The following is a 27,332-nucleotide window of genomic DNA, read 5'->3' as shown; positions in this document are numbered from 1 at the left end:
ATATATAATGAATGTAAAATCTTTTTTATAAAGCAGTCAGAGCTCCCATTAGAAATATCTTGGCCCCAGAAAGGCAAATGGTCAGGCCCCTGAATTATATGATGTCCATCAACCTCCATCTTGTACTCTAGTGTGTACATTTGGCAGGCACCTGAGAAAGTTGTCATACTTCTTTCCAACCACAGTGACCCACTGATTTTAAAATAAATGGATATAATATTATATTTATTCAGCTTCTCAGGCCCATACCATATATTTACTACATGTACTCAGTTAGTATGATCCTACATAAAGAAGCAAGTGAGTAATACTTTTTTCATTATATTGTATCAATTTCTCTCACAATTCTTCCCCCTACCTACAAGGGAATACCTGGTGAGTTGTTAGTATTAAAGTCTTTCAGTGTGAATGTTAGGGAGCCCAGTGACACAGATTTTTAAATGGGGCACAGCAGCTTTAAAGGGGTTTTCCTGTCTAGGACAGTTTTTCCAGAAACAGCATAGCTCGCCATACTGCACGGCATTCGTAACTCCCATTTACGTCTATGAGATTTACGTAAACAGTGTAGCATGTTCTGCTTTTTCTGTACTCCCACCACCTCGTCAGACAGTGGGGGGGGGGGGGGGGGGTAGCAGGAGCTGGACAGGGGTGGGACCCGCATATATCGGACATCTATGGCATATCTTGTGGATATGCCATTAATGTCCAAGATGGGAAAACCCCTTTACGTTTCTCATTTTAGCTGCAAGCCTTAGCTTCTTCACACTTCAATATAAGAATGTGACAACACCCAGCAATACTGTCAGGGGTAGACTGAGAATTACCTGGGAAATAAAAGTGATGGGCTCCTTACCATCCACCATAGTCACGCTTGGGCTCAGCTAACGCATTCCATTCGAGCCTCATTTATCTCTTGCATTCTTTTTTTCTTTTTTGCAGGCCCTGTTCTTAAGGGACTATGGGCCCCCCTCTGGGCACTACCCAAATGCCTGAATGTCCAGTTCACCCCCAAATTATTTATAGGTGTAAACTTTTCATACCATCAAGTAAGAAACATGTCAATTTGATTAAGAATTCATTTACTGCAGGCATAGGTAAAAAACTAATGGGATAAGAAAAGCTGTAACGGGTTTAAAAAAATAAATTCTAAAATAAGGCAACATAGATGATATAAAATCAAGAGTATAACGCTTATATACTATGTAATAAGTTTGGTTACAAATTAATAAAATACCACCTTATAAAATAAGAAATACACACATTTATTGTATTTTATGAAAAGTTAATTTATTTACTTTTAATATTTAACATTTCCTAAATATAAGAAATGTATTTAAAACTTTAATGCAAACAAAATTACAAGTGCTTTTTATTTGTGTTTATAAAGTGGCAGGGTAAATCCAACAAACACTGTTTACAGTATTGCAGATGCGCTACTGTACATAGTAGTGGTTGCATTCATAAAAGGAAACTCAACACTAAAATTAGTGGACATCATAAAATAACCATTTAGGTCAGATACGTACAAAGTTAAAAAAAAAAACTTAAAAAACCCCCCAACCCTATAATTTAGATTGGTGTGGTAGCACATTTGATCCCATAGGGTATGTTAACACGATTAACAAAACAGCTCCTGATTTTCAGACGTTTTTTTGAGGAACTCGCGTTTTTCTCTGCGTTTTTTACGTCCGTTTTTGGAGCTGTTTTCATTGGAGTCTATGAGAAAACGGCTCCAAAAACGTGTCCTTCTTTTGACGAGCCGTCACTTTATGCGCCGTATTTTGACAGCGACGCGTAAAATGACAGCTCGTCTGCACAGAACATTGTAAGACCCATTGCAAGCAATGGGCAGATGTTTGCTGACGTATAGGAGCTGTCCTTTCAGGCGTAATTCGAGGCGTAAAACGCCTCCATTACGTCTGAAAAGAGGTCATGTGAACATACCCTTATGCAGACAATTGAAAGGAGTGAAATATGTAACAAATACAAAATACTGTATTCCTTTTTTGTCCACCTATAAATTGGAGTTCAGTTTCCCTTTAACTAGCTAAAATCTATAAATACTGACTTTCAACCAAGCAGTTAACTATTTATTGTAGGTACTTAGTGTTAAACTATTAAACAAATGCTTCATTTACAAATGTAACATAGAAGCTTTAAGCATTTGTTTGACTTAGATAAGAAAAAAATGGATGCATATCTTTTTGAACACTCACAAAAAATATATAATAGACCTGCAATGATCTGCAAGCAATACAAATGGTGATGCAATATCTAAAAAATACAAAGTTTGCAGTAAAAATACAAAGGCACATAAAAGGATATTTAAACAGAAATAACTTATGGTCATTGCAACAGTTTATGTAGCTTAAAAAATGGCATCATAAATCCTTTATGTAAATGGAAATTTAATGACACTTATTGCTAAAGCTCAATTGGCATTTAAAATATATAATAAAATGGAACATTCATTGACATCAATAGAAAATTACAAATCAAGCAAAATGAAATGTCTGCCTCTATATGCAGATGTTCAACTTTCCCCCAATTGTGTAACATGATTGTAAAAATATTGTTGTACAAACCTGGGGAATTTCTTGTTAAGATCCATAGATGTCCTTTTAATAGTACAGTCCACAGTATTAAGTGATGGATCACATTTAGAGCTCTCACACATAGGTTCTTGTATAAGAAAAAGGCTATTGAGTTCTTAGGTCCACTGACACATTGGAGCACTAAAGAAGAAACTTGGGCCAGTGGCTATGCAATTTTAAAGTCATAATCCACATACAATATTCATATTGTGTCCAAAACCTTTGAAACAATACATTAAAATTGGAAGGTTGACCTTCATATTTACATTAAGTACATTATAAGAACAGAAACAGAATTTTTTACTCCAGTATTGATACTAATCATGAAAAACATGCCCCGTGAAAATATATCCAAAACCTGTTGGCTGAAATTGAAACCTTGCTTTGTTAGTTGAATGTTGTATATGTACCATGTGTAACATGAACACTGCAAGTTAACTGTTTTATGGTTTATTCTTGTCCATCACATGAAGTACCTCATCCAAAAGAGAAGGACCCAAGTCAAGATGCAGCGTTAGGAGAGATCCTGCCAGGTCAGAAAGTGAGTCCGGTTTTAAATCAGTGTTCTCAATTTCACAAGGACTATGGCTTTCTTCAAATAAGTCAAGCCCTTGCCAATCACTATATTGTTCAGAAAGACTAGACGAATGGCTTGACCTTCCATTTGTGGAGCATGATGCAGAGCCACTGACTTTCCATGAGCTTCCACGGTCGAATTGGTGCTCACTTTCATAAGGCTCACACTTTTCCATCAACTTTTCCTCTAACACCGGTTCACAGCTAAGTCTGGGTGACTTAGATGGGCTGTAAGAGTCCCTTTTAGAGTTAAAAGTCACAGCTGATAACAAGGGCAGGACTAATGCTTGTGAACCACCAATTGTTGGTAAGGAGATTGCATTTTTAAGAACAGGCGAAGATGTGTCAGAAAACATTGAGTCACAAGTGCTGTTTGCCCTTAAAAATTCATTGTGTCCAATCAAATGACTGTTTCTTGGTCTTCCTTGGTTTCCTGGCAACAGTTCATAGTTACCTTGAAGAAATGAGATATCCCCAAAGACATCATGTTGTCCATCTTTGCCTATATGTATAGTGTGCCGAAAATCTCCTAATGGTGGGCTGATCAAGTCTGAGGACAACACATCTCTTAGTTTAAATTTTTTACCCTTCTTGCTGTTTCCAGCCTTTAGATAAATTGGTGTCTTAGCAGGCATTTTGATATAGTCTAAGGTAATAATGCAGAATTAAAATAAAGTTTATGTTTTTGTAGAAAAGTCACATTCTTGGCTCTGCTGCTTTGGTATATAATCTCAGCAACATTCCGAAGTTGTGTTCTATTGTGGTCTCAATCTGCTTGTCACAAAGTTTAGTTCTTCTGGACACAATTGCCAACAATATATGTGTGATGGGAGTTGCTTTCCCAGAATTAAGGGAACCTACAAAACAAAGAAAACAATTTCAATTAAACACTTTTCACAGGTCATTCATTTTGTTTCAACACATCCATTAGTGAAAGATCTGATGGTTCCACTCTGCAGCTTTACTTTCTGATGTGGATTTCCTCCACTAAGCCACATGAAAGAAAATAGAACGACAAGGTCATGTTAGCCTTTTTATGACTCAACTACTATTTAAGTTAACATTTTTTTTCCTGCGCCAAGAGGTAATTTGTTTTGTATCTGGTTTGAAAGATTTCGTTTTTTGAACCATGAATATCAAATTCTCTTTTTCAGTATCTTTATAGATAAAGTCTTTTTTTTAAATAATACATAAAACAATTTACAAGACAGTGTTTTATTATTTACAAATATTTATTGAAAAACTTTATTTTGCATTCACATCGAATGTATCCTAAATACATTGTCTAAAATATTCTATAGTCCCCTGGTAAACCTCCATGTGCTTCAGATTTCACATAGAGGCACATGGAGGTTGATATGGTGGTATGATACAATGTAATTCTTCCCTAGAAGTATTGTTTCTAAGGGAGAACACTGTGGCACACAGAGGTGCATAAAGGCCCCACACAGGGCCACATGGCAGGGGCATTGCTATGTTTTGAGCTGGCAGTGCATGTTCCAGTTGCTGGGTGCCAGGGGGCTTCAATAGGTCACTATGCATTGGGCAGGGTATTTAGATACAGAGCTAAGGCAGCAAACAAAATCTTTGTCCAACCAAGGTGAAGGAAAGCATAATGGATGTTTATACCATTACAACCATCTTATTTATTGTGAACGATTTTGTTCACATATTCATTAGAACTAGTAATACAGTGCAGTAGGAGGAAGACCATTGCAATGTTGCATGTCAATAAATAATGTCTATACTTTTTAGGTTTAGAAATTAAAATGTTACCATTAATAAACACTACTTTTATCATCTTGAATACTTGCATTAGACAATTATTGTTACATATGGAATCATTTGAATCGTAATGATAATTGCTACATGTAAACAAGGTTTAGGATATGGTCTGAGTAATAATGATTCCTCTAAGCAATCATACTGTATTTAGGGTTCTGAAGGCCAGTAAGACTTGTGCATTACATTGTGCACTGTTAAAACATTTCAGCAAATTTATCAAATCCAAATGTCTACTAAAGATTTTCAAATACAAGAACAAAAAAAACTAAACTGGTAGTACAGGTAAGAAGCATATGCCAATACAAAACAAACATTTACAGACCTGAGTCTTGCTCATTGAGAAACATAAAATCAAACAAAAACCACCGGTTTAGAAAGAGCTCATTTAAAGATTTGTTATAAAATGAAATGAGAAAATTACAATGACACTATCCAATTCACCACCCTGGACCACCATTAATCACTTTACTAGCCAAAACGACCACAGAAAGGGCAGCATAAAGTCCTTGACAGGTTCCCTTTAGTGTTTAATTTTCTTTACATATCATTATTGGAGATACAAAGAACAGACAATGCCAAGTGTTTTCATTCCTTTTCAATACATGCCCTTGAATCTCCAGTGTGATAAGCTGATTTAAGTAATTGAAAAATCCATTTAATATTTAAGCTGATTAAGGTAATAATTTACAGTAAAGCATAGAGTACATCAGATGGTGACATGTAAAAAAAAACATAGATTCTATATAATGTATATGGCACCTATGTTCATTAGAGCGTTTCCTGAAAAATGGAATCAAAGCTCTGGAGTGCTAAGCAAATTTCAGGTTACACGATTATATATATGCTAAAGGTGTTAAGAAAGGTAAGCTAAAATTAGAATGAATGTTTTCGATGTTTTACAATCTACATATAGATTAGTAACTGTGTAGATACTTTGCTTTACTTATCATGTACTGATCCTAAGTTACAACATGATTAATACCACATTGCTGCTTTCAAATTTCTGCTAGTTACCACTGAATTTAGTCAACAGGTTAACAGACATACCTCTAACAGAACAGCTAAGCTCCTAAAATACAATGCTATGTGCAGTACTACATTAATTTTTCCCTTTAAAGGGGTTATCCAGCACATAAACATTCGTTTTTAAACAGCTCACAATGCGATAACAACATTAAAAAAAAGCCATACTCACCTGACTCATCTTCCACCGTTGCTTTCGTTCCATCGCTTCCCGGTCTACTGACGATACTTCCTGCTACAGCAGCGGAATGGAAGCAGCGGGGGATCAGAGGGAGTATGGCTATTTTTATGTTGGTTCCCGCATTGAGAGCTGTTTAAAAAATATATTTTATGCGCCGGACAAACTGTAAAAAAAGCTGCACTTCCAACAGTGCAGTACAAAACAAGTAAAACAATATGCAAAGTTACCCAAAATTAGTAAACTTTACAGCAGTATTAGAAAGTGAGTATTGTGAAAGACAAATCTGTATGCTATAAAAGAATCAATAGAATATGTGGTTAGCAGTTAATAAATGAATATTCTTTCGAGACTAGAATGAATGGCGGAAGCACAGATACCAATATGCTATATAACTAAGTGCTCTTCATATTCTTATTATTTACTACTATTGGAGTAGATACAAAATAACCCATGGCTATGAGGACTGCTAAAGTGTCAGTACATCATGAAAATTGTACTTCGTTCTTAAAGGGGATGTCTCATGAAGATATGCCTTTTTTAAAATGTAGCCGTGGAAAGTTGCGGCCAGCTATACATTTTACATGGCGACCCTCCAAATAATAACTGTCCATGCAACATATTAATGGATTACGTCCGCCCAGGCTATTAGAGGGGATTCCTGAATTGGGGACCCCCTCTATGATATCCATACAGACAACGCTTTAATAAGTAAAGGAATACCCCAGGCTATACAGCTACACTGTGTTATGATTAGTTCAGAGCCTGAAGGATGGCGCCTGACTTCTGTCCTTGCTGCTATGTACTAGTTTTGCCTGGAGTGTTCATTTAAGGCATTACAAACATTCAGTTTGATTGATTTAGTTTAAAATGAAATTTAAATATCCTATTACAATCATAGTTTATTATATAATATATATATATATTTCTACATTCTATAACTATGTTTTGTGGAATAATAAAAATACTTTAAATACTTTTCCTGTTTGTTTGCACTCTATAGCCCCATAGATGAAATATAAGTGCTGTTACTCAATGTATTTATTGGACCTAAAGCTGTTACATAAGGATTTGTTCTTGCAGAAATAAAAAGATTAAGAGAAATGCTGATGGCTAAAAATCTTCGCTATGTTGCTCTCCAAAGTAATCATTTTGCTGGTATGAAAACAGTTCAGATGGGAGGAAAGAGACTGTTAAATGAAATGATGCTGATGATTTATCACAGTATTGCAAGTGCTAAATCATCAGAAAAGTGGATTCTGCATGCGTATGATAATACCGACTATGAGCTTAATATGGGTTTCACTGATTTGTCAGATTTAAGGAGACATTGATCTTAACACTCTAATGATCTTGCACTAGCTGATATATATACTAAATACAGTTTATGTTCTCTCCTTGGAGGCTATTTGCAATTAAATGGTTAGTAACACTTTCACCTACTCATACCTAATGTTTTACATCTGGTAATGTTCAATAAATGTCATATTCAGACTCATATAAAGTCACACATATCCATAACATATTATACTGTTTGGGTTCTTTAAAGAGGCTCTGTCACCAGATTTTGCAACCCCTATCTGCTATTGCAGCAGATCGGCGCTGCAATGTAGATTACAGTAACGTTTTTATTTTAAAAAAAACGAGCATTTTTGGCCAAGTTATGACCATTTTTGTATTTATGCAAATGAGGCTTGCAAAAGTCCAAGTGCATGTGTTTAAAGTAAAAGTCCAAGTGGGCGTGTATTATGTGCGTACATCGGGGCGTTTTTACTACTTTTACTAGCTGAGCGTTCTGACGAGAAGTATCATCCACTTCTCTTCAGAACGCCCAGCTTCTGGCAGTGCAGACACAGCCGTGTTCTCGAGAGATCACGCTGTGTCGTCACTCACAGGTCCTGCATCGTGTCGGCCACATCAGCACCAGAGGCTACAGTTGATTCTGCAGCAGCATCGGCGTTGGACTTTTACTTTAAACACACCCACTTGGACTTTTGCAAGCCTCATTTGCATAAATACAAAAATGGTCATAACTTGGCCAAAAATGCTAGTTTTTTTAAAAATAAAAACGTTACTGTAATCTACATTGCAGCGCCTATCTGCTGCAATAGCAGATAGGGGTTGCAAAATCTGGTGACAGAGCCTCTTTAAAGGACGAGTGTCGCGGAAAAATGTTTTTTTATATCAATTTGCTTTTAGTGTTTTATTAAAAAAAAAAATATTTATTTGTGTGTTTGTGCTTTACTTTTTTTATTTTTTCACTTTTTCTTGTCTATGGGGGCTGCCATTTTTTTTCCATCTCTGTATGTGTCGATTAACGACACATACAGACATGGAATACGGCACATACAGCCCCATAGTGAATGCGAACGGGGCCCGTTCCATCCACTATGCTGTACGCCGTCTGTGTGGGAACGGCGCATGCGCCGCTCCCACAAAGTCCAAATTGAAGGTCTTCAGCCATTTTCTTGTGGACCGGAAGCCGCGGCCGGACAGTAAGATTACTACTTCCGGTCGCGGCTTCCGGACTTGTGCACTTGGAGCGGAGGGAGCAGACGGAGCGAACGGACCGGAGGGAGCGGCGGCGGCAGGATCAGGTAAGTTAGGTCTGTGTATGTACGTGTTTCACTGTGTGTTTACTATTGTATGTAAACCTACTACACTGTTTGTTAGCTCAAAAAATGGCGACACACAGTGTAGGAGGTTTGACCGTTCAATCCCCTCCTTTCTCCTGGCACTAGCCAGGATAAGGAGGGGGGATTCTGTGAGCTCACTAGAGCGAGAGAGTTTTCTCAAATTTTGCAGCATAAAGCAATGTGGTTGCTTTACCACATGCCAATGCTGCAATTTTGGGAATTGCTCCATCTAGTGACCAGCACTGGGAAATGTTATAAATTAGAATCTAATTTATAATATTTCCTGACTCATGAAAAAATTTAAAAAATTAGAACAATGTTTAATCACTTATACACTAACTGTTTAACTAAATCAAGGGACCAGAGAGTTGGGAAAACTAGCAGTATGAGTAATGGGGAGACCAGCAATTTTTATTTATGCTATACCCCACCCCCCTGTACTTTGTACACTCCTAGCTCTCACATATGCACTTAAGCCATTGTGCATTTACATGTAAATAATCTATTAGTTCAAAAAAGATACTAATGTCACAGGGATAACTGATCACTACAGCAGTCTATCCGCCAGGCTTACAATGACCACATTTATTGTCAAAATAGTTCGGAGACTAAGGGCTCATTCAGACGAGTGTGTATCTCGTCCTTGTGACAGCCGTTGAAACAACGGCCATCACACGGACTCATGTATTTCAATGGGGACGTTCACATGACCGTTGTTTCAACGAAGCATGTGAATGGTCTGTGAAAAAATGGGACGAGTCCTATTTTCCTGCGTGTCACGCATCCCTCCATGGACTCTAGTCTATGGGGGATCCGTGAAAACGCGTCCAGCACGGGTGAACCTCGGACGTGAAAAACTGCAGTTTTTCAGGTCTGACATTAGCTACGCTCATCTGAATGTAGCCTTAAAGTTGTAGCCAGTGCGGACAGACAGCCAGGTTTTTAGAAAAACCCACATACTATATACAATCTATTTGGAAAAACTCTCCAGTTTGCTTCACAAGCTAAAACAATCATGCAACAATGCAAATGGAAAAAATAAGGATTACTTCAAGACTATCAATCATCAGATTTCACAATACAAACTGCATACATTATTAAACAGATCGCTCAGACCTGATGAAGCTGGTGTACTTACTTTGAAAATATGTGTAAGAACGGCTGCATAATCCTTTCTCTAAATATTCCTGTTTGATAATAAATCTCACAAATACTCAGTACAAGCCGCAGTCTTTCTGGTTCTACAGTGTAAGGAAGCAGCAGATGGAGTTAGAAGCTGTAATTCCACAGTAAACCTGCGGCTGGAAGACGGGCACTCTCACTGCAGAGCCATGGAAACTGCAGCTTGTACTGAGCATGTGCGAGACTTCAGCATGGTGCAAGGGAAGAGGGACACTGATAGGTGCTTGTCAGCTCTTTGTAGGAGGAGATTGAGATCACATCATGTATATTGTTAGTCTCATAAAATGCTTGTTTTGATATCAGACAGGTAAAATGATTATACAGCCATTCTTACACGGATTATCAAAGTAAGCACATCAGTCTTATCAGATCTATTTAATAATGTATGCTGTTTGTATTGTGAAATCTGGTGAAAGATGCTAATTAAATTAAATGAAAGTGTGATTACCATTACATTTTTATTGCAGAAATCAATACCCCAGTTTATAATGATTAATTTGATAATATATTGTAATAGGTTTCTCAGCACAGATTAAATAAATTGTTTTTATGTTTATTATGCACATTTATTGAGGTTCCGTGCTGCATAAGTCCATATTGAGTTTGCTTCACCTAAAGGCAGCCATGTATTACAGAAATGTATGTATTGACAAATCAGTGACTAAATAGAAATAGACCTGAGAACCCTATTACAATACAGTATTGGGCTTCATGCACACGGCCGTAATTTTGATCTGCCATTACGGACCGTAATTGCGGATCAAGGTATGGACCCATTCATGTTTATTGCCTATGGACACCTTCCCGTATATTTACGGGAAGGTGTCTGGGCCATAAAAAGGCTCCGCAAAAAATAGGACATGTCCCATTTTTTTATTTTACGGACCGTGCTCCCATACTTTATAATGGGAGCACGGCCGCAAATGCGGGTGACTGTCCGTGACAGTCCGAAGCCGTAGTCACGGACCGGGATTACTTCGACGGCGGTGTGAGGGGGCCTTGCTGTAAATTAATCAGCGGGGCATTCATTTATATTATACGAAAGTAATAATAGTGACACTTTAGGTTATAATACATGGTCAATATCAATTTATTAACAACAGTATTATTGTATTTTATATTTTGCATCACAGGGATACACTGCTCTCAGTGACTCCATTCCCTATAAATACACACAAGCATCAAGTGACAACTGAAGATTTTCTACATAAATAAAGAGTTGATTGAAGAATGTCTCTGAAACAGCCGCTAGTTACAGTATCTGCATATATAAAGAGATGACTTGTGAATGTGTGTAACAACTGCTGACTATCTGCAGAGATCAAGATAATATTGCTGAATATCCCTGGGCAGTTTTCTGGTTGAATGTGAGGAGTCGTAATTGCCAAGGATTACAAATGGCATGATGAATGGATGATTAGTATGAATAGATGGTAAATAGATGGTGGTTTCAATGCTTGTTTGACTCTGAGAATACTTTTTGTATCGTCCAAGAGTCATGTGTTCAGCAGACAAGCAAAGCAGGAAGATACTATATATGACGGAAGGAAATGAGAGAATAATTTAATATGTATGTATCCGAAAATTATATAAGTACGTGTGTGTGTGTGTGTGTGTGTGTGTGTGTGTGTGTGTATGTGTATGTTAGTGTGATGTATCAGAGATGAATATTTCTCTTTTGTTCAGGTTAGTCAACACAAAGTTTAAATGATAAAACTATAATTTATTGTTTGTCTAAACCGATGCGTACCTAAGAATACCTAAATGTAAATGTAATGCTGCTTGTAGCAAGTCAAGATATATTTACCTGCCTGGCGCACAGCCCTTGTGTGAGCTGTTGCTAAGCAAACTTGAGGGTGCCCAAAAGGAGGAGGGAAAATGCCTCCTTGATGATTGTTCTGATGGAAACGTTCATCAGATACATTGGAACGATTTTTTAAATCATTGTTTGTTCGTCTGTGGTTAGAATTTTTTTTACATGTAATCAGGGCCTTAATGCAATAGATTTACCAGGGTTCATTACAGTCCAATGGAAAACCACAGATAATACAACACACTATTTATTATTATTCATTACAGATGTATACTTCCTTACTTTTCCTCTATGGCTCTGTTCACATCTGCCTCGGAAGCTCTGTTAGGGGAGCAGAACAATGGAAAAGCCGTATGCAGATGTGAACAGAGCCTAAATCCGACACAACCAGAGATGTATGGCGCAAGATGTGATACAAACGTAAAAAAAAAAGTATATGTAAAGGATCTGCCAGGCACAGCTTCGGGGTTAACGCCCATAGATAATCAGTCTGCACCTGCTTCTAAGTCTGTGAGACTGACTCCATCTTCCACCACTCAGGCTGGCAGGCTTAGGAGTGGGAGAACCTATCACAGCCTGGCCTGACGGAGCTAGCTCCCGCCCTCTGTCTATTTATACCTGCCTTTCCTGTTCCTCCTTTGATTGTGATTCTCCTCGTTTGGTTTCCTGGCCCTGCTGCAGCTTCTTGTAACATTGTCCTTGCTTCATATTGACCCCGGCTTGCTGACTACTCTCCTGCTCTGCGTTTGGTACCTCGTACACTCCTGGTTTGACTCGGCTTGTTTACTACTCTTCTGCTCTGCGTTTGGCACCTCGTACTCTCCTGGTTTGACTCGGCTTGTTCACTTCTCTTGTTGCTCACGGTGTTGCCGTGGGCAACTGCCCCTTTCTCCCCCTAGCTCTGTGTACCCTTGTCTGTTTGTCTGTCGTGCACTTATTGAGCGTAGGGACCGTCGCCCAGTTGTACCCCGTCGCCTGGGCTGGTCGTTGCAAGAAGGCAGGGACTGAGTGGTGGGTAGATTAGGGCTCACTTGTCTGTCTCCCCACCCCCGTCATTACAGTATACCTCCAACAGATGACTCCGATACAAGCCATCCATCAGCCATCTGTAGCTCATAAATTCCCATGTTAAAAAGTGTCACAGCCATCCAGTCAAAAAACGTATAGGTTTTTTTTTTAAGATGGGAGTCTATGTGCGACGGATGGCAGACAAAAAACATCCATCAGAGACATCTGTCGGCCATCCATCACCCATAGACTCCCATGTTTAAAAAACATATACATTTAACGTATACATTTTTTGACTAGATGTTGTGATGGATGTCTCTGATGTATGCTATCCATCGACCATCCGTCGACTATAGACTCTCATGTTAAAAAAATTGATACATTTAAAGTATAAGTCTTTTTACTGGATAGCGCGACATTGTATTGAATTGGTATCATGACAAATTGTATAGCATAACGCAGTTCAAGAAATAATAAGTGTGGACACATCTGTATATACATAATACAATATTACGTCATAAAAAACGACCTCAGGCTATGTTCACAGTGCCGTTGGGGGCTCCATTAGATTCGGCAGTCCCATCAGATTTGACAGCAAGAATAGGGCCGCATGCAGACCTATCGTTGCCTTCAAAACGACGGACAGCCACGACGGAACCTTTTATAAGTTAATGGAGTCTGTCAGGCACTGTTGGGATCTTTTGAACATCAGATACGGTATGGCGTTCTGTTTTCCGCTATGGAAGCCATGACGCATATGTTAACAAAGCCTTACTGTGTGTGTATGTATACACAAATAGATATACAGTATGTGTGTGAAATTTATATATACAGTACAATTAAATGTTTTTGCATGGTACATTTATGTAGCACTTTCTACTGCCAACAAAGCAAAGTAAAGCCTTATAAATATCTCAAGTTATAAATGCCTGTATTAATTATCTGAATTTCCTGTAACTTCTAATTAAATATAGTCTTGACATGTAGTGCGTACTGCTAATTCCTAAAATGCAACAAAACTATCCTTTATATGGTTAATTGTGATGCTCCAGCTATAGGACCAGTGATTCAAACAATAAAAATGTTTTAATAACTTCACTTGGCAAATGTTACCAATGTCTCTAGAATAACAATGACTGCAATTTCTGGCAAACAGAACAAAAAGCATTTCAGTTGCTGTTTTTTTTAATACTACAAGGAAGTGAGTCATGTTCCAGTATCCATCTCATTCATATAAAAATAAAACACTCTGAAAGGCCTGGGGATTTCAGCCATTTCCAAGCCTAGCAATCCATTCCCAGGTGTAAAGATACAATTTTGTTTAGTTATTAGACCAAAACATTAAATTGATAGAGTACCAAAAGGGACATAGTAGAGAGCATTCCCCAAAAAATTTTAATGTTGTGCCTATTTGACTATTGTCCACACTCTCCTCCATAGCCCAAAGGTGGAAAACATCAAATATTCCTACATTGACTGATATTACTAGAAAAATGAACAGAAATTACCATTATGAATATGTTTATGCATGCAGCCAAGAAAAATGGCATAAAATCCATAAAGAGCGGTTCTGTTGGGGAAAACATCAAGCGGTCTATCTCGGCCATCCAGCCGTTCCCGGTGTATTTCGGCTTTTCTTTATTTGATCCTTTGGTGAACAATTGTATAACTGTGCATGTAAGATTTACAAGTAATATGTAAAGATCTTTATATGTCCATTGTGACTGTGGGTTTACTTATTCATAATAATAATAATAATAATAAAATTATTGTAACGGAAAAAATAAAACACTCTGAACACTTTATTATCAGACTGATTAACGTAAACTAGCTGAAAGCTTTTCCCCCTATTCCCTTGTTAACATAAGCATTCTTATTGCCATGTTATTTCTATGGAGAAAGGGAGTAAAAATTCAACCTCTCCAACAATAGGTTCTCCCAACAGGTGACTTCAGGGGAAAGTTAGGGTATGTTCACACGTAGAGTCAAAAACGTCTCAAAATACGGAGCTGTTTTCAAGGGAAATTAGCCCCTGATTTTCAGACGTTTTTTGAGCAACTCGCGTTTTTCGCTGCGTTTCTCGCGGCGTTTTCGCTGCGTTTTTTACGGCCGTTTTTGGAGCTATTTTCATTGGGGTCTATGAGAACACAGCTCCAAAAACTTCCCAAGAAGTGTCCTGAACCTCTTTTGACGAGGCTGTTATTTTAAGAGCCATCTTTTGACAGCGACGCGTAAAATTACAGGTCGTCGGCACAGTACATCGTAGGACCCATTGAAACTAATGGGCAGAAGTTTGCCGACGTATTGGAGCCGTTTTTTCAGACGTAATTCGAGGCGTAATACGCCTCCATTACGTCTGAAAATAGGACGTGTGAATCCAGCCTTAGACTCTCCACATAGACAAGAGGTTGTCTATAAATCCAATCAAAATAGGCAATAACGTCATGTGTATGGACAACTTAAAGGGGTTTTCCATGGTTATTTTTGTTATTTAGCCCTCTTATTCAGTAAGAAACAGAGGGCTTTTAATTTTGTGAATTTAAAAGGAAGACACTCTGCGGCATCTCACAGAGTCAAGTGTCACTGCATTGCAAGACGCTCAACCCATCAACAGAACAGGCCATCAAAGTATGGTCAGTGGGTATTCGACCCCCAGGATCCCCACCAATCAGCAGAAAGTAGTGGACAGGGTGCTGAACCAGGCAGAGTTACATTTACAAATGTGCCACTGTGTCTGGAACAATACAGAAGGGTCATTTGCCCTACAGCCAGCGGTTCAGCCCCTTTGTTCTGCTGATTGGTGAGGGTCCCAGGGGTTGGTCTCCAACCGATCATATATTGGTTGTGAACTGATCACACACTATCATGAAAATTCCTGTAAAGCCCCTTTAATTTAATGAAAATGAGTATATAACTATGATTTGAAGTACCCATTTGCTATAAAAAGTAAAGAAATTATTTATTTCAGGATATGTTTGTATCTTAAAAACTTGTCTAACTTCCTCGGTGGGTTAATGATAACCAATTAGTGACTTCATCTTTTCTCAAATTACTTTTTGCCCAGAAGCCAGGAAATGACCAAAAGCTGGGCATACAAATGACCACTGCTTAGAGCCCTCATGCATTGTCATTACATGACACAACTAGCAGTAAAATGACTTCCTTTCCTACTCCAGGATGTGTTTAATGATGACCAGTGCTCTGCTGATCAAGGAATGAGACTTTCTCTGAGTCATCGTTTTTCATCTTTTAAATTTTATGCATTTTTAAAGTAAGCATGTATCCGGACATAATGCTTTATTGCACCTGGAAGCAAAAAGACCTCTTACATAAACTATTTTATTCAGCTGTTTCTGGGCTATCTTGGTCTCCTACATTAGTAACAGATGTTGGGTTACAACCACTAATGGCAGGCATAACAGTGCACATCGGGTTTGTCACCCACTTTACTAAAGATCCTAAACCAGCACATCAATCTTACATGGCCCGACCTGGGTCGTGTAAGCGAGCGTCAATCAACGAGACAGGAGCTAGTATAGAGACGAGCGCTCGTTATTTCAATCGCTCTTCCCCAGGGAGATGCGCTGCCAACAACGATAATATTTAGAGTATTTAAAATGTTAAGATCAGCCGATGAACGAGCGTTTGCTCGTTCATCGGCTGATCGTTGTCCTGTTTACATAGGGCAGTTATCGGAAACCGTTTGCCTGATAATTGGCCAGTGTAAAAGGGCCTTTACTCTGTATAATATGAATATTTTTATGCCATTCAGGGTCTGTGGAAAACTGTTTGCCAATCTCTAGGGACAATGTAATAGCTGATATTAGTGGTTGTCTCAAAGCTCCTCTTACCCATGAAAGGGGTTGTTTTATCAAAGACATTGATAGCATATTGTCTGGATATTCCAATAATGTATGATCAGTAGAGGTCCTACTGTGACCTAGTGGTGTAAAGGCCCTTTTACATTGGCCAATTATCGGTCAAACGAGAATTTAAAGAACGCTTGTTCCTGTTAATTGCTCTGTGTAAACAGGGCACCGATCAGCAGATGAACGAGCACGTTCATCTGCTGATTGTATAGTTTTAACTGTGAAAAATATTATCGTTGTCAACAGCACATCTCCCTGGGGGAGACGTTCTGCCGACATGATACAAATGTATGGGGACGAGTGATCAGAGTAATGAGCACTCATCCCCATACTAGCTCCTTGTGAAAGGATCAAAAGAGCGCCGATCAATGAGCTGTCTCGTGGATCTGTGCTCGTTGCACAGGCCAAAATGTGACGGTCTAAAAGTACCTTAAAGGAGTTATCCGTGGACCAAAAATTGCTTTACATTCATATTTTTACGTAAAAAGAAGTCACTTACTAATATACTTTAATTAAAAATTCGGTACTTAATGGTGCTGTTTAAACCCGGTGAACTGTACCCGGAAGTCCTGGAGCTTTTCTAATAATGATAACGCACCGACACAGCCCAACGTGACTGAGGGCTTGCTTCCTGTGCTGTTCGTGTTGGCGTGTTATCAATGGCATGACCGCAAGTGGCTGTCACATTGCCTATTGCTGGAGTCCCTGAGCAGATCACAGCTAGCGCTTTGCTCGGGACTCCAGCACTACTCTCGACATTTGGTCAGTGAATTCAGGGGTTTACTATAGCTGGAGTTCCCAAACAGAGCATCAGCTGATACTCTGCTCGGGGACTCCACTACTGCTGCCAACGTCACTGTCCATATATGGACAGTGATTTCAGTGGTTTCCTATAGCTGGAGTTCCGGAGCAGAGCATCAGCTGATGCTCTGCTCGGGGACTACAGCACTGCTGCCATCGTCACTGTCCATATATGGGCAGTGACGTCGGCAGAAATACTGGAGTCCCCGAGCAGGGCATCACTGTCCGCATATGGACAGTGATGTTAGCAGCAGTGCTGGAGTCCCCAGGCAGAGCATCAGCTGATGCTCTGCTCGGGGACTCCAGCGATAGGAAACCCCTGAAGTCACTGTCCATACATGTACAGTGACGTCGGCAGCAGTAGTGGAGTCCCCGAGCACCAGCATCAGCTGATGCTCTGGCCGGGGACTCACGTACTGCAGCCAACGTCACTGTTCATATATGGACAGTGACTGTCAATGCTGGACTCCCCAGGCAGAGCATCAGCTGATGTTCTGCTCGGGGACTCCACTACTGCTGCCGACGTCACTGTCCATATATGGACAGTGACTGGGACGTTGGCAGCAATGCTGCAGTCCCCAGGCAGAGCATCAGTTTATATTCTGCTCGGGGACTCCAGTGATAGGAAACCCCTGAAGTCACTGTCCATACATGAACAGTGACGTCGTCAGTAGTAGTGGAGTTCCCGAGCACCAGCATCAGTTGATGCTCTGCTCAGGGACTCCACTGTCCATATATGGACAGTGACAGTGGCAGCAATTCTGCAGTCCCCAGGCAGAGCATCAGTTTATGCTCTGCTCGGGGACTCCAGTGATAGGAAACCCCTGAAGTCACTCTCCATACATGAACAGTGACGTCGTCAGTAGTAGTGGAGTTCCCGAGCACCAGCATCAGTTGATGCTCTGCTCAGGGACTCCACTGTCCATATATGGACAGTGGCAGCAATTCTGCCGTCCCCAGGCAGAGCATCAGTTTATGCTCTGCTCGGGGACTCCAGTGATAGGAAACCCCTGAAGTCACTCTCCATACATGAACAGTGACGTCGTCAGTAGTAGTGGAGTCCCATCAGTTGATGCTCTGCTCAGGGACTCCACTGTCCATATATGGACAGTGACAGTGACGTTGGCAGCAATGCTGGAGACCACGGGCAGAGTATCAGCTGATGCTCTGCCCGGAGACTCCAGCACTATTGCAGTCACTGTCCATATTCGGACAGTAATGCTCTGCTTGGGGACTCCAGTACTGCTGCCGACGTCACTGCCCATATATGGACAGTGACGTTGGCAGCAGTGTTGGAGTTCCCGGGCAGAGTATCAGCTGATGCTCTGCTCGGGCACTCCAGTGATAGGAAACCCCTGATGTCACCGACCATATATGGACAGTGACAGTGACTTTGATAGCAATGCTGGAGTCCTCCTGCAGATCATCAGCTGATGCTCTGTCTGGGGACTCCCGTACTGCTGCAGATGTCACCGTCCATATATGAACAGTGACAGTGACGTTGGCTGATGCTGGCATCAGCTGATGCTCTGCTCGGGAAATCCAGCTATAAGAAATCCCTGAAGTCATTGACCAAATGTCGGGAGCAGTGCTGGAGTCCCGAGCAAAGCGCTAGCTAATGCTCTGGGATTCCAGCAATAGGCAATGTGACAGCGCCTTGCGGTCATGCCATTGATAACACGCCGACAAGAACAGCACAGGAAGCAAGCCCTAAGTCATGTGGGGCCGTGTCGGCGCGTCATCAATATTAGAAAAGCTCCAGGACTTCCGGGAACAGTTTACCGGGTTTGAACGGCACCATTTAGTACTGAATTTTTAATTAAAGTATATTAGTAAGTGACTTCTTTTTACATAAAAATATGAATGCAAAGCAATTTTTGAAATTGTTGGTCCCTGGATAACCCCCTTAACTTGATGCTCCTCAGCCCCAATGCAAAATCTGGGCCACACAACTATCACATGTCTTGTGACTGCAATCCATGAATTCCTTACACCCTTGCCATGACCCCTCCACTATCACTAGCACAAAGGGGCAGCGGTACTAGAAAAGTGTTGTGTGATCTAGTTTCCTGCCGGTTCCGCTTGGTTTAATCCGGCCACTTCGTTCTACTGATCAATAGGGGTTACAGAGGTCAGACCCCCGTTAATCAGACATTGGCAAAATATCTCAGCAATATGCCATTGATGTCTGTGATCAGACAACCCCTTTAAGGAGGCTAAGGGTAACTCAGAAACAGCTACAGAAACAGCTATAGGAGGACAGCTCATAAATTTTGTTTCCATTTATCTTTTTTTTTTCTTAACTGATTAAGTGTCTAAAAATTGTAAATATAATTGTTTCAAGCGCTTATCACAGGTTAAGGCCCCATGCACACGACCGTAAAATCACCCATAATTACAGGCCCATTCATTTCAATGGCCGACGGACACCTTCCCGTATGTCTATGGGAGGGTGTCCGTGCCGTAGAAACATGCCGAAAAAAATAGGATATGTCCTATTTTTTTATTTTACGGATTGTGCTTCTATACTTTATAATGGGAGCACGGCCCGTAAAAACGGCCGGCTGCCCGCGACCATCCGTGCCCGTAATTAGGGGTCGTAAATACGGGCACGGTCGTGTGCATGAAGCCTAATATTTGACAAAACATTGTGAGTTTGGTGAGATGTTCTAATATTAAAAAACACATATGTTTTGTCAGATCAAAGTAGTTTCCACCCAGTTTGCAATATGAAGAATGCCCATTGATCTGCAAAGATACTTGACCAAACGTGATTGTACTGAAGACATGTAGGAGTGAATGTGAAGAGAACAGCTATCAATTCTGATATTCACCTTCATAAAAGCCAATTCTATTAGATTACAAACACGGTGCTGATCACTGTTGTCTATTATTATTTTCCACCAGAAGAAAATATAACATTTTAGACAATGGACATAACAGTATAGACAGGGGCGTAACTATGAAAGACTGGGCCCCATAGCAAACTTTTGACTGGGGCCCCCCCTCTGCTGGGTATCACACAACCCCCCCCCCCCTTGTAGATAGTGCCTCCCTATAGATTCCACCACACAGCGCCCCCCTATAGATAGCACCATACACAGCCTCCTGTAGATGACGCCATACAGCCCCCCTGTAGATAACGGCATACAGTCCACCCTGTAGATAACACCATACAGAACCCCTCTGTAGATAACGCCATATAGCCCCCCCCCCCCCCCGAAGAAAAAAAAAACGGCTTATAGTTTGTCCTACAAAAGACATGCATCCCCTATCCACAGGATAGGGGCTACATGTGTGACCGCTGGCAGCGATAAGGAGAACGGGGGACCGAAAGTCCCCCTAAGTTCTCCATGACTAACCTCGGACTTCCGGCGTCTGCGCAGTTCAATAAAAATGAAAGGAGCGCTGGTCACGCATGCGCAGAAGCGCGACCGGCGCTCCATTCATTTCTACGAAGCTGCCGGCACAGACCCCGGAAGTCCGAGGTTTGTCATGGAGAACTTAGGGGGGACTTTCGGTCCCCCGTTCTCCTCATCGCTGGGGATAGAGGATGCATGTCTTTTGTAGGAACAACCCCTTCAGTGGCGTCGCGCTGTAGCAGCCATAGCGGCTGCTAGCGGAGCCTGCGGCCATGGGAGGGGGCCGTGCCGGCGGGTGCCACGGGCCCCCTCATGCTGCAGGCCCTGTAGAAGTCGCTACGGCTGCTATAGCAGTAGTTACGCCACTGCGTATAGGTTTGTACGGCGTAAAACTACAGCTCCCAGCATGGCCGGAACAATGGTAAGGATATGCAGGGAGATGCGGTTTCACAAAAAAAATCCTATTACCATCATCTCGCTGCAGATCATACAGTGACTACAATACTGATTAGAGGCAGAATAAACATTAAAGGAACAGTGTCACCACAATTTTTTTTTTTATATGTTAAAGATGTTAGTGCTTTATTAAAAACGTTTGGATTAATTTGTGTGTTACTTTTTTTTATTTTTACACTTTTTCTTCCCTATGGGGGCTGCCATTTTTTTTTCCATTTCTGTATGTGTCGGTTAATGACACATACAGACATGGAATACGGCAGCTCCAGTCCCATAGGGACTGCGAACGGGGCCCGTTCCATCCACTATCATGTACGCCGCTGTGTGGGAACGGCGCATGCGCCGCTCCCACACAGTTCAATTTGAAATGCGCGCCGTCCGGCGCCATTTTCCTGTGGACCGGAAGTCGCGGCCGGACAGTAATATTACTACTTCCGGTCGCGGCTTCCGGACTTGTGCACATGGAGCAGCGGCAGCAGACGGAGCGGATGGACCGGAGGGAGCGGCGGCGACTGGAGCAGGTAAGTGATTTCTATGTATGTTCGTGTTTCAGTGTGTGTTTACTACTGTATGTAAACCTACTACACTGTGTGTTAGCTCAAAAAATGGCGACACACAGTGTAGGAGGTTAGACCGTTCAAACCCCTCGTTTCTCCCGGCACTAGCCAGGGTAAAGGAGGGGGGGATTCTGAGAGCTCACTAGAGCGAGGGATTTTTACCCAATTTTGCAGCATAAAGCAATGTGGTTGCTTTACCACATGCAATGCTGCAATTTTGGGAATGGCTCCATCTAGTGACCAGCAATGGAAAATATTATAAATTAGAATCCAATTGAATCCAATTTATAATATTTTCTAACTCGTGAAAAAAAAAAAAATAAATTAGAACAATGTTTAATCACCTACACACTAATTGTTTAACTAAAAAAAACAAAACATGTTTTGCTGGCAACACATTCCATTTAAGTGACTCACCGGTGACGTCTCAGATTCTAGTTCTTTTCTTCTCCCTCCGGTTCAGACATCTATGATGGATTTCTCCCGGCCATGACCCATTTCTGCAGTTTTCCGTTTAGATGTCTTCAGCTTCTCACTTCTGCACCTATAAACAAAGTTAAAATTCTCAACACATCTAAATATAACTGTCACACACACACACACACACCGTGCCCCCTGTAGATAGTGACCTACATAGAAGCCCCTGTAGATAGTGCCCACATATGGACTCCAGAGGTGCAAGGCAATAGTGCTAACCACTGAGCCACCGTGCTGCCCTACATATAGCTTCCCCTATAGTTAGTGCTCCACGTATAGCCCACCTCTGTAGATAGTGTCTCACATATAGCTCCCCCTGTATATAGTGTCCCACATATAGCCCACCCCTGTAGACTGTGCACTACATATAGACCCCCCTGTAGATAGTGCCCCACATCTCCACATACAGACCTCCCCTATAGCTAGTGCCCCACATATAGACCCCCCCTGTATATAGTGCCCCGCAGGTAACCCACCCCTGTATATAGTGTCCCACACATAGCCCACCCCTATAGAAAGTACCCTTAAAAAAATAGCTCCCCTATAGATAGTGCTCTACATATAGCCCACCCCTGTATATAGTGCCCCACATATAGACCCCCCCTGTATATAGTGGCCCACATATAGACCCCCCCTGTATATAATGGCCCACATATAGAGCCCCCTGTATATAATGGCCCACATATAGAGCCCCCTGTATATAATGGCCCACATATAGAGCCCCCTGTATATAGTGGCCCACACATAGACCCCCCTGTATATAATGGCCCACATATAGAGCCCCCTGTATATAATGGCCCACACCCCCACATATAGACCCCCCTGTAGCTACTGCCCCACATATAGACCCCCCTGTAGCTACTGCCCCACATATAGACCCCCTATATATAATAGCCCACATAAAGACGACCCCCCCACTATAGATAATGCCATTCACATTTTTATGAGGGAAAAAAAAAATTGACATACTCACATGATCCCGTTCCCACGCTGTTCACTGGCGATGCAGACATGCTCTCTTCTGAGCATGTCTGCAGGAGCTGAACGAGCATCCTCCAATGACGCTGATTGGCGGGGCAGAATGACTTGCCCCGCCAATCAGCACCTTCCAAGCATGGAAGCGGCGCGATGATGTCATCGCGCCGCTAGCCAATCAGTGTCATTGTAAGGCACTGGATGATCAGGCACGGAACATGCCCGGCCATTCAGCGCTAATACATGTATTTGGCTGCCGCTAGCACTGGGGCCCCCTCCGGTGCTAACGACACCTACAGGCTTGAGAGGGCCTGTGTAAGGCTCGGCGTCGCGGGCCCCACAGTAGCGGCGCTACCGAAGTAGCAGCCATAACGGCTGCTAGCGGCGCCACCGGGCATTTGGGTGGGAGTGTCGGCTGGCGGCACGGGCCCCCTCAAGCCCCGGGCCCCGTAGCAGCCGCTACGGCTGCTACCGCGGTAGTTACGCCACTGAGTATAGATAAATGTGACATAAAATATCACAAAGAAAACAGAAACACTTCAATCCTCCTTAGAGATTTAGCAGTTCATAACAAGATTAGTAATAACATACGGCACTTATGTTTCCATAAGAAAAATAACACCACTTTCAAAACTGAGCAAAGGAAGTATAATTTACAGCTTAGCTTCAATAACCAATATAATCCCCAGCATAACACCCCCATAATTCTTTTTAAACTTGGCAGGACAAAGCTGTGGAACACAAATCTTAACAATAGCAGCAGACCAAAACTTATATTTTACAGTCAGGTATAAAAGCCAAAATATTTTTTACATAAATAAAATATATTTTAGACATATTTAGAGACTTGGTCAAAGTAGAGCCAATTATCAGGGACATCTTGTAAATCAAGTTTCAGGAAATTAGCTTTCCACAAAATCCTAAAGTTGATCTTAATGTGAGCAGGTTTTGTAGCGATATTAAAATCACAACTCCACCTGGACCAAGTTTTAAGGCCCTTTTACGGGATCCAGTGATTGGTTCATAAAAACGCTCGTTCCCAATGATTGACCTGCGTAAACGGGGCAATGACAAGCGGATGAACAAGCGGTGATTGTATTGTTTATGCAGCAGAAAATATTATCATTGTCGGCAGGACATCTCGCTGTGTAAACATGGCGTTTGTTTGCTCCTTTCACAAGTAGCAATGATTGCTTATGTATGGGGATGAGTGGTCGTTACTACGATCGCTCGTCCCTACACATTTTCATTATGTCAGTAGCGTATCTTCCTGATTGCACAGGGAGATGTGCTGCCGACAACTATGATTTTTAATGCTGCATAAAAGAGCAGATCAGCTGTTGAGCGAGAGTTTCCTTGTTCATCGGCTGATCGTTGAATGTTTACAAAGGGCAATAATCGGGAACGAGCGTTCATATGAACGCTCATTTGCCCAATCATTAGCCCATGTAAAAGGGCCTTTAGATCTGGTCATTTGTTTGTTTATTTAAAAGGGTTGTCCAATCTGGACAACCCCACCTCTAAATGAGGAACCACTGGCGATCAACTGATTGTAGATGGTCCGGCAGTTTAAACCCCCAGCAATTAACAGTTATTGTCAGGTTGAAAATGCAAGTAGTCACAGATTTCTCTTGGAGGAATAACACACGGCTGGGCTAAGTCATCCAGCGCATAAGACACTATTTGCAATGGCTCTCCTTTCTGGTTAATAGAGGGAGGGCCAAAGCAGGGTGCTTTCCGCCATGATGTCAGTATGCTCTAATAAGGCATATGAGCAGGAGTTATCCTAATGTAACAACCCTTATATTTATATTTCATGCTTCAAGTGGCCAAGATCAGCACGGTATGTTGTTGCAATGACTGTGAAATATATTCACACAGCCATTTTTCTTTACATCTGTATTTAATAAGCACAGCTTTGTTGCACGTTAGTACCGTATTTTCCCTATGGAAGTCAATAAAGGCAAAAAAAAAATATGGTTGTACAATTTGGACAAAACAACATCTATATTCCATGTCTATATTTATTTACCTCAACCATATTTAAAGGTATGTGCGCTTTTGCAAACATTTTATTGCTTCATTGCCTCCAAATAACAAATGAAGCATTATTGCCAAGAGTCTTAATTAAAGATCCTATTGTTTTGTGTATACAGCTTCCATGCAGACCTATGTGACTCCATGGTAAAGACTGCAAAAACAAAACAAAACATGTGTGTAGTCTGATCCTGAAGTCATTTGATACTCACTTCACTGTGCTCCTACATCTTCCTTGCCTTGTTATGTATGCCTTTTTCCTGAGGAGCATCTTAAGCCCAAAAAATATCTGAAGGCTTATTGGATCAAAAGAGAATCTATATGACTGCAGCCAGCTATAGTAATAAATGGATATCAAAGGGATTCCTGCAATAGTTGACTCTTGATAATCTCTGTTCAGTGAGTTTGCATCAAAAAAATATGTACTATATAATCATGGCCGGCCTGAGTTACGTGCGACACGTTCGGTCGCACAGGGCGCCGGCCGCCATGCTGTAAGGGGGGTGCCAGCGGGTGAATTTCTCCTGCTCTGCGGCTACTGCTCGGGGCGCCAGCGGTTCAGGTGTCACTCACTGACCTCACTACTGGCTTCCCCACGCCGCAACTACCTCTCCCCCTCCTCGTCTTACGTCCTGAGTGATGATAAGGCGTGATGACATCACTCAGGACGCAAGACAGGGAGGAGACTATCTTACCATGCGGTCCTGCTCTGGCTATTTCCCCAGGGTTCCATTCCAGCAGCATCAGCGGACGCAGTGCACTGTAAGAAGCCCAGCAGGTCAGTCAGAATGTGGGTTTTAGTTGTATGGGGGCACTGAAGGGGGTCTAAAAATAGCAAATGGGCAGGGGATTCAGTGCCACCTTGGTGCCCATTTGCCACTTATTGCCCCTTTAGTGTCCTGTTCAGTGCTCCTTTGATGCCCATTTGCCATTTATTGCTCATTTATTGTTCTTCTGTGACAGAGGGTACTCAAAGGGGCAGTAAATGGCAAATATGCATCAAGGGGGCACTGAACATAAGGACACTAAAGGGGCAATAAGTGTAAAATGGGCACCAAGGTGGCACTGAACGACACTGTTAATAAATGGCAGATCGGCACATTGTTCAGCTGCTCCATAGTGCACATTTGCCATTTGTTGCCTTTTTAGACCCTGCGCACATTACGTTAAAGGGGTTAAAAAGAAATCCTCTTGAAGCAGTAGAGGAGAAGTTAAAATAAACAAAGAACTTATACTTACCTCTCTCTTCCCAGACGTTCCTGCGCTGGGGGCTCCCGTCACCTCTGTTCACTGTTTGTATACAGAGCAGCTGCAGCGGTGATGTACTGTCGACGTGATGTCACCACTGCAGCCGCTCTGTATACAAACCTAGAACAGAGGTGACGGGAGCCCCCAACGAATTTAATTCTGGGAAGAGAGAGGTAAGTATGGGCTGCTTTCTAATTTTAACCCTTTCAGGCCTGAGACATTTATTGCTTTTTCATAAGTTTTTCACTACCCGCCTTCCTAGAGCCATAACTTTTTTTTTCAATAGGATGGTGGTTATTTTTTGCGGCATGAGTTATAGTTTCTATTTGCACCATTTAAAGTACCATATCATGTACTGGGAAACTGAAAAAAATTATTTGTGGGCTGAAATTAGAAAAAAACTGATTCCTCCATAGTTTTTTGGGTTTTGATTTTACGGTTTTCATCGTGCGGTAAAAACGACAACTTAACTTTATTCTGCGGTTCAATACGATTACGTAGATACCAAATTTATATAGGTTTTTCATATATTTTAATACTTTTACAAAGAAAACTCTTTGTTAAAAAAAAATATGTTGTTTCACCGCATTCTGAGAGACAGAACTTTTTTTTATATATTTTCGTCTAAGCAGTGTGAGGGCTTATTTTTTGCAGGACGAGCTGTAGCTTTTATTGGTACAATATTTTGGTACATGCAACTTTTTGATAATTTTTTATAAATTTTTTAGAGCTAATGTGAACAAAAAACAGTGATT

General features: G+C 41.3%; 1 protein-coding gene across 1 annotated transcript in view; it reads right to left on the bottom strand.

The window, feature by feature from the left end:
• Positions 1–1,331: 1,331 nt before the first annotated feature.
• Positions 1,332–27,332, bottom strand: part of CDC42EP3 (CDC42 effector protein 3) — a 42,848-nt gene continuing 16,847 nt past the window's right edge. The window contains exon 2 of the mRNA XM_075864419.1: positions 1,332–4,027. Coding sequence (XP_075720534.1) covers positions 3,038–3,805 — 768 coding nt within the window. The 5' untranslated portion in view covers positions 3,806–4,027 and the 3' untranslated portion in view covers positions 1,332–3,037. The remainder of the gene's footprint in view (positions 4,028–27,332) is intronic.

Source organism: Rhinoderma darwinii, chromosome 4 (assembly GCF_050947455.1).
Source record: "Rhinoderma darwinii isolate aRhiDar2 chromosome 4, aRhiDar2.hap1, whole genome shotgun sequence".
Taxonomy (NCBI): Eukaryota; Metazoa; Chordata; class Amphibia; order Anura; family Rhinodermatidae; genus Rhinoderma; species Rhinoderma darwinii.
This window is presented reverse-complemented; position numbering and strand designations above follow the sequence as displayed.